This window comes from Opisthorchis viverrini (assembly GCF_000715545.1).
Source record: "Opisthorchis viverrini unplaced genomic scaffold opera_v5_418, whole genome shotgun sequence".
In the NCBI taxonomy this organism is placed as follows: domain Eukaryota; kingdom Metazoa; phylum Platyhelminthes; class Trematoda; order Opisthorchiida; family Opisthorchiidae; genus Opisthorchis; species Opisthorchis viverrini.
Genome location: NW_008752079.1, coordinates 2,843 through 10,114, shown reverse-complemented (window position 1 = coordinate 10,114; position 7,272 = coordinate 2,843). Strand labels below are relative to the sequence as shown.

General features: G+C 47.2%; 2 protein-coding genes across 2 annotated transcripts in view; one reads left to right on the top strand and one right to left on the bottom strand.

Annotated features, from left to right (window-relative positions):
• Nucleotides 1–844, bottom strand: part of T265_15288 (hypothetical protein) — a gene marked incomplete at both ends in the record, with an annotated part of 8,949 nt that extends 8,105 nt beyond the window's left edge. Inside the window, 3 exons of the mRNA XM_009177405.1 lie at nucleotides 308–563; nucleotides 607–709; nucleotides 750–844. Of these exons, the coding sequence (XP_009175669.1) occupies nucleotides 308–563; nucleotides 607–709; nucleotides 750–840 (450 nt within the window). The remainder of the gene's footprint in view (nucleotides 1–307; nucleotides 564–606; nucleotides 710–749) is intronic.
• Nucleotides 1–4,034, top strand: part of T265_15289 (hypothetical protein) — a gene marked incomplete at both ends in the record, with an annotated part of 23,996 nt that extends 19,962 nt beyond the window's left edge. The window contains one exon of the mRNA XM_009177404.1: nucleotides 3,498–4,034. Coding sequence (XP_009175668.1) covers nucleotides 3,498–4,034 — 537 coding nt within the window. The remainder of the gene's footprint in view (nucleotides 1–3,497) is intronic.
• Nucleotides 4,035–7,272: the final 3,238 nt, after the last annotated feature.

Below are 7,272 nucleotides of genomic sequence, written 5' to 3'. Positions count from 1 at the left end.
TATACAAGTCGTCGATAAAAGACTCAAGCGACCCGAAAAAAAACCTACCAGAGTTCGTTCATTTACACACCACTCTCATTTGAACGGTCATCCACCTGTTCTGGTGTAATTATTCCGGTGAGTTCACTGAGTCCCATTCCCTTTGGGTTCTGGTGTAATTATTCCGGTGAGTTCACTGAGTCCCAGTGCTTCCCTTTGGTGTGGTCCCACCAGAATAATTGCGCCAGAACAGTAGATGACAGTTCAAACGAGTGATGTGAATATGAACCAAACACATATCCCGCAAAACCCCACATCGGAAACCTACCAGAATAGCTTGTATCCTAGCCCGTTCACGTTCAACCCGATCGCTCATTGTCTGGCGGAAGTCCAGTAGGCGCTGATTATGTTCGATAGTGAGCTGTTCCAGAAGACTTCGCAATGGAGTGATTGCTTGAGTGCGAGTCTCCACATTCCAGGCTGTATTCAAAGCATGCCGTCGATTGCGTTCGCCCTCATCATCTTTCTTGATGGCTGCTGCCAGTTCAACTTCTTTTGTTTTCAATTCATAGGCGAATAGGTCCCTAAAGAGAGATAAATAACCGAACCAGAAATACTGGGAAATACTTGACAGCCGCATACTGCAGTCGGTAATTGCGCCACCAATCTAACAACAATTCGTGTTCTACCGGATCGACTGGTGTGGGCTGTCGAACGTTAAACAATTTAGCTAAAAGCGCCCGCATAATTCAAATCGAACGGACCCTTACTTTTAGCTCGAGGGCGGATACGAGGATTCTTCCTGGATGGTCTCAGGTGTTTGGGTGCGAAATGCCTTGCAAAGTCTGCAAACTTGGACATCAAGCTAAAATGTAAGAAAGGTGCCTGTGCCGTGCCAAGATATCGGTTTGCTGTTGTTGTTTAATGGATATATAAATATACGTATATATATGTACATATATACATATATATATATATATATGTAGTTCGGGATGCAGACAATTCGTAACAAACGCCTTGTCGATTTGAAGGAATGTTTCAAGTTGGATTTCAGTTGTTGACAGTCGGCCGGTGTGACTTTCCATTCAAACTTTTTGGGTTCTTCTATATGTGTTAAAACAGACCAGGTGGATCTCTTTAAAGTGTTCAGCCCGCCAGTCAAGACGATTTTGCAAGCGGATTGCCGTTAGGCCTTTTTAGCATATAGTCTCGTTGACACTTGTTTTCTTTGGCCGGTTGATCGGATCAGCTGAAACAGAGCGCGCTTGTCAGCTGCAGCTGACAAGCTGCTCCTCCACATCCAGGGTCTTCGTGATCTCCCAGTGTTCTGTCATTCTTCAAGCTCTTGGTTATCCGGCGTTTGGGGGTCGGAGTGAACCATCGTAATCGCTAGTTAGTGGCATGACTTTTCTGCCGACCTTAGTGATATTCAGTGCCCATGTGGTTGAGTCGGATGGCCTGAACAGACAGTTCTTACAGCTGACAACATAGCTTCTTTCAACTACCAAACAACATTAGCCGCCAACGTGACTGTGCATTTCTGTAGCTTTCCGGCCAGATGAGATTGATAATCCAACTTGTGAAACTCGTCCAAATTTACGATATGAAATTACTAAGCTTCGGCAAACACAATACTGACAGAAGGCGAAGTGATACCCGAGTCCGCATAATGAAATGATCGGGTATCCCAGAAAGAACAACAATCCATTGATAACTGATAAACACATGATCTGAGCCCTAAGTAATTCGGTGTAAGCGCTTGTGCATGAGCTGATTGACAGTCTCATACAAATCTTCTGTTTAATCGGAATACCAGCCTATATCTGTTCGGATGCCGTCGTTCACGTCATCTGAGATCAAAAGATTTCTCTTGGAGAAAGGTGTTGTTATGAGCCACAAGTCCGCTTATAATCCAGCGTAGCGGTCAGATTGAGCGTCTCAACGATACACTCTGGAAAACAATAAGTTTGGAATAAAAAATACTTACGATTTACCGCAATCTCATTGGGAATCGGCACTTTATGGTGTTCTAAACGCAATCCGGTCAGTCATGTACGACCACTAAATGTACTCCACCCGAGCGATTGTTTCAATACGTCCTCAGTAAACACGCCACCGGTGGCCGAAGGTGGCAAATAGGGGTAGCACGTTACGCTTGCCACTGGTGGCTAAGGGCGGCAACTCAAAAAAATTTCCGCCGACCTGTCATGGTCTTTTTTGAAACCCTTTGCAGCCGGACGAGGCTAACGGTGGCAACCACGAATTTGTTGAGGCATACTTGTTGGCTAACTTACTGCCTCTGTGAGTAATCACTGTGACTACCTAACCTCATGACATGCCTATTATTGCCGAACGCCGCAAATACTTACCAAACGCGTCGTTCCTGCATGCTGCATTGTCAAAAGATAACAAGGTTATTGCAAAAACATAAATCTATTAGTGATATCATTACAGCATCATAGATTTTTCGGATGCGCCGCAAGGCGGCCCTCTCGCGTCGCAGCTTCCGTGCATCAACCTTTCGAATCTTGTCATCATCTTGTTTGGCCATCCCTGGTTCAGTTCTGCTGCAGCGAAGTGATAGGCTATCCAAGTATCAACTACAAGTGGGGGGATTCGACCTCCTATATTACAAACCACAATGTGCACGCATCCCTCATTGAGACGGAAGAGTCGAGACTGCGTCCCTTCGCCGTCTAGCCTCAGCGTCCTCAATCCGTCTGCAACTGATAGGGACGGAGAACACCCAGATATGATTGGAACAAATAGTTGTCAGCCCATTGGTTCTAAAGCATATAAAGTGCACAGACCCCCAAATACCAGCTAGGTTATCGTTAGGCAGGATCACATGGATCCCGTTTTACCGCTTCCGGTCAGGTGCTGCTACGGCCGAGAATTCTATCCAATGCAGGATTGGCCGAAAATTCGGGACGCTTTCCGGTCCGGAATCAAACCGAGACCTGATTGGTCGAAAGTCTGGACCCAACAACCAATCATGATACAGTGTTGGCCGAATGCCGGTTGCCAATGCCACATCCAGAACGTGTCAGAATTTCCAGAAATTGTTCACGCTACGCCGTGTATGTGAGGCGCTGTACAAGTGTTCCTAACTTCGTTTTCGACGTTTATTAACTTCATGCACTTTTGGTGGTTGTTTTGACTTGGACGCTAGTTTTGGAGGATCAGACCGAGAGCTAAGCTGGGAAAAATACAGTAGCTACAATTGGCGAACGGGAACCCACGATGTCAACCGAATAGTATCAGCTCCGAGAGCTATTGCAGTAGCAACAAAACCAGTGTGAAGAAGCGCAACTGAAGCTCATTTAATTACGGACTCGGAGACTGCATTTCAAGATAGCAGCAGCCGGTACAAGTGGGTCTTCTCTGTCCTTAGGTGATGCAGCTACGGCCTCCGTAACAGAGTTCACATTCGACACTCTTTTTGGCCGCACTTTTGGCCCCTGTTACAAGCGGCACGAAGGCATCTTCAAGCCTGATTTTTCCGAGTTTGATGACAGTTGGAAAGTCAGATTACTGCTGCGAAACTTGGCACACCGCAGCACGAACGGTACACAAATTTCATTCTCCCCAAGCCGCCCTGCGACCTCGACTTTGATGGAACGGTCAGAACACTGTCCCAGATATTCGGCAATCAAAGCTCACCATTCATTATCCGTTACCAATGCCTAAAAGTGATCAAGAAAGATGAGGATTTAATCACATTTGCCGGTGTTGTCAGTCGGAAATGCGAACGCTTCAAGCTCAGCTCAATGACGGAGAATAAGCTTAAGTGCCCCATTTCGGCATCCGGTCTCCAGTTGCCCCGAGATGCTGGCATCAAAACGCGGATGCTTAGTGGAATTGGACAGGATGCCGAAATGACTATGCAGAGCTTCACCACCGACTGCCAATGCCTCGTTAACCTGAAGCATGATACGGTCATGATCGGCCACCCACGAGTGGCTTTGTGCAGCAGTGCTCAGACATTCAAATCCACAACGCCTAAGAAATATGGCAACATGCCCGAGCAAGCCTTTCACAAGTTGTTAGCACTGCGGTGAGTGGCATTTTGCTCGGTATTGCCAGGTTAGGCGTCATAAATGTCCAGGCACAGTCGTCGTGACCACAAAGATTTCTATCCACCTCAGAGGCCGCAGCCACCCGCACATCAACGAGCAGCTCACAAATCGCCGTATAGCTTGTCAACAGCTACATTCGAAGTTGATTTTGCCCGCCGAATGAATTTCGTGACCGTCTGTCCCAACAACATCCCAATTCGTCTACCGCTTGATAGGGGCTCCGACATCATGGTTCTCAAGAAGCGAACGTGGAAATGAATTCGTAACGCATACATGAAACCTACCAAACATTGGTTTCTTAAGGCTTCTGCTGATAAAATTAAGTTGACCGGCTAGGTGGACTGCTCCATAAACCTCAATAGCCCGAAGGTAAAAGCCAATTGTTACCTGACGCGATCCCCTGAACTTGGACCAATCAGTTCTATTGCGCCCTCACGTACACAGCAACAAGAGACCCTCTCGGTGCAACTCAGATTGCGAAACGATCACTTGGGCCCTCCTGCAAAGTTATTCATTTATGTTCGCCGACGAGATCAGGTGCACAAAAACATGAGCCGATTGTGCCTCCTCCCCAGTACCAAGCCAGTTTCGGGGCTGAAACGCTCATTATCATGTGCAGCCTAACCTATCTTTGACGAGAAAGTGGACCAACCACAGAAGGCTGGTGTTCTCTAAAGGGCCAACTGCTCTGCAGGGGCCACACCGATCATGTTGGTGAAGAAGGCTAACGGGACCATCCGGTTGCGCGCAGTCTAGTGGTCCGACTACCCAATAAGTAAGTTTACCAATAGTGTTTGGCAAAGAAATAAAAATAATTACTCTAGGTTGGGTACACAAAAATAAAGAAGTCAGATGGGACAGACTCACCAACAGTTGTTCTCTTTAAAATAGCTTGTCGTTGGCCCAAGTCAGCGAATGAACAATAATCCAGTTATGTTGATCCAGAGGTCTTCTGAACAGTTCCCACATATAATGGATTCCGAAGATGTCTGAAATGTTTTGGTACCAGAGTTAGTACATGAGACTCGCGAATGACCTCTGCAAGCGCGAGCGAAATCAGAAGAGAGAGTCGAAGCACGTGACCATGCTTGTATTATGAGAAATTGTACAAGTGCGCGTTTTTGTAGTTTTTCGTATTCAAACAAAAAACGATTATGCAACTGATGAAATACGTAGTGTTATAATGGAAGTAAAATAGAGGTACAAAACGCCACAGCAGATTTCTCCACCGGTCCAAATGGTGTGCTGGATAACCATCAATTCCCTCCGCATCTCCTAGACGATTTGCTCTCAGAACTGAGAAGGGGAAAATATTTCCCGAAGACTGGCTTAACCGATCCTTATCTTCAAGCTGTAGTTGCCGAAAAATCCCGAGAACTTCTGACTATCAATACTCCTCGTGGTCTGTTTCAGTGTACTCGACTGCAACTCGGTGTCAAAAATGCGACAGCCATATTTTACTAGATCATGGGAACGATACCGAATGTTGCCCCGGCCTTGCGGCCTGTTTGGACGATGTCACTCTCATGGGTTCCAACACACCTTGAATAGGTGTTTGGCCGCTTTCAAGATTAGGGTTTTAGAGTGCCCTGAGAAAAATGCACTTTTTCAAGCGGTCGATAAGGTACCTTGGTTTTTTCATTGATCAACATGGCCGCTGACCATACCCGTAGAACATCGAAGCTATCAAACGTATGCTAGCACCCGCAGACGTGACGTTCTCCAGGTCTTTCCTCGGTTTTGTCAGCCACTACTGTTCGTTTCTGCCTGCGATGCATCCCCTCCTAGGTCCGTTCAACCAGCTATTTATCAAGGACCACAAGTGAAAGTTGTCAGAAGAACGCCAGCGCGCCTTTGACTCTATCAAATCCATGCTAAGTTCCGATTTGCCGCTCACCCACTACGACCCGTATATGGAAATCGTTCTGGCGTTGGGTGCCCCAAACTTTTGAATTGGGGCAGTAATTGCACGCATGTTTATCGACGGCAGTCAGAAAGCCATTGCACATGCTGTCAGATCCCTGAGATCAACCGTGCGCAACCACAGCCAGATAAAATAGGAGGCCTTAGTGATCATGTTTTTTGTCAAAATGTTTCATGAAATACCCTACGACCGTCAGTTTACCCTAACGACCGAGCACAAGCCACTCCTTGTGTGTGTCTGTCCTCAAGAAAGGAATTCCGGCATATTCTACCAACAGTCTCCAGTGATGGGCCACTCTGCTCCTGAGATATGAATTGAAGATCAAACACATGCCCGCCACTAGCCTCAGACAAACCGACGCACTGTCGCAGCCCAGTGGCTCAGGTAGGCCGGAACCAGAAGATGCTACATCGCAGAAGTTGTCCTGAAACCATAAGTAAACCACGTAGCATCTGAAGCGATTCGCTACCTCCAAGTGACTGCCGGCATGACCCACCAGGCTACCAGCCAAGATCTTGTGTTGATGCAAGTCATTAAGCACCAGAACAATCAGTGCCCGCGTACCTCCCCAAAAGACGAACTGCGACGTTACCGCAACTAGTGTACGCGCTATCATTAGCCGACGGATGTCTTTTGCTTTCAGAACGCGTTGTCATCTCAAAGAAGTTACAACCAACTGTCCTGGACATGTCCCATAAAGGGTGCCTGGAATGAACAAGTTGAAGGCCCTTGTTTGGAGTCACCTCTACTGGCCTTTGATGGACCCCCATTTCGAACAATTCTGAAAATATTGTCTGCGGTGTGCAGAAGCATCCAATTAACCAGTGATAAACTTCCTATGGCCGTAGCCACAACCGGCTAAACCCGTCTTCACATCAATTATGGAGGTCTAGTGGGTGACCAACGCTCTTTGATTGTGGCCGATGCTTACAGCAAGTGGCCTGAAAATTTTCCAGTTAACAGTCTCATAACCGCGACTACAGTCCCGGAACTCTGACGACTGTTCAGTCGCTTTGGAACACCGGGGGCTACTGTAGCCGACAATGGCAGTCAGTTCACGTCGGCCGCGTTCGCAAACTTTTGTCGAGAGCACGGCATGTCCGTCTGCTGCCGTTTTATCGAACGTCGAGCGGCCCGGATTATTGCTTCACTAACACTCTGAGGTGCGCACTTCAGAAGTCTGGATGGGCGGGAAAACGGAAGAGATTTCGCAGATGTTCCTGCTGGCATATCGATTAACACCAAACACAAGCTCACTTGTTGGAGTGTCACCAGCGGCAGTACTGTTTT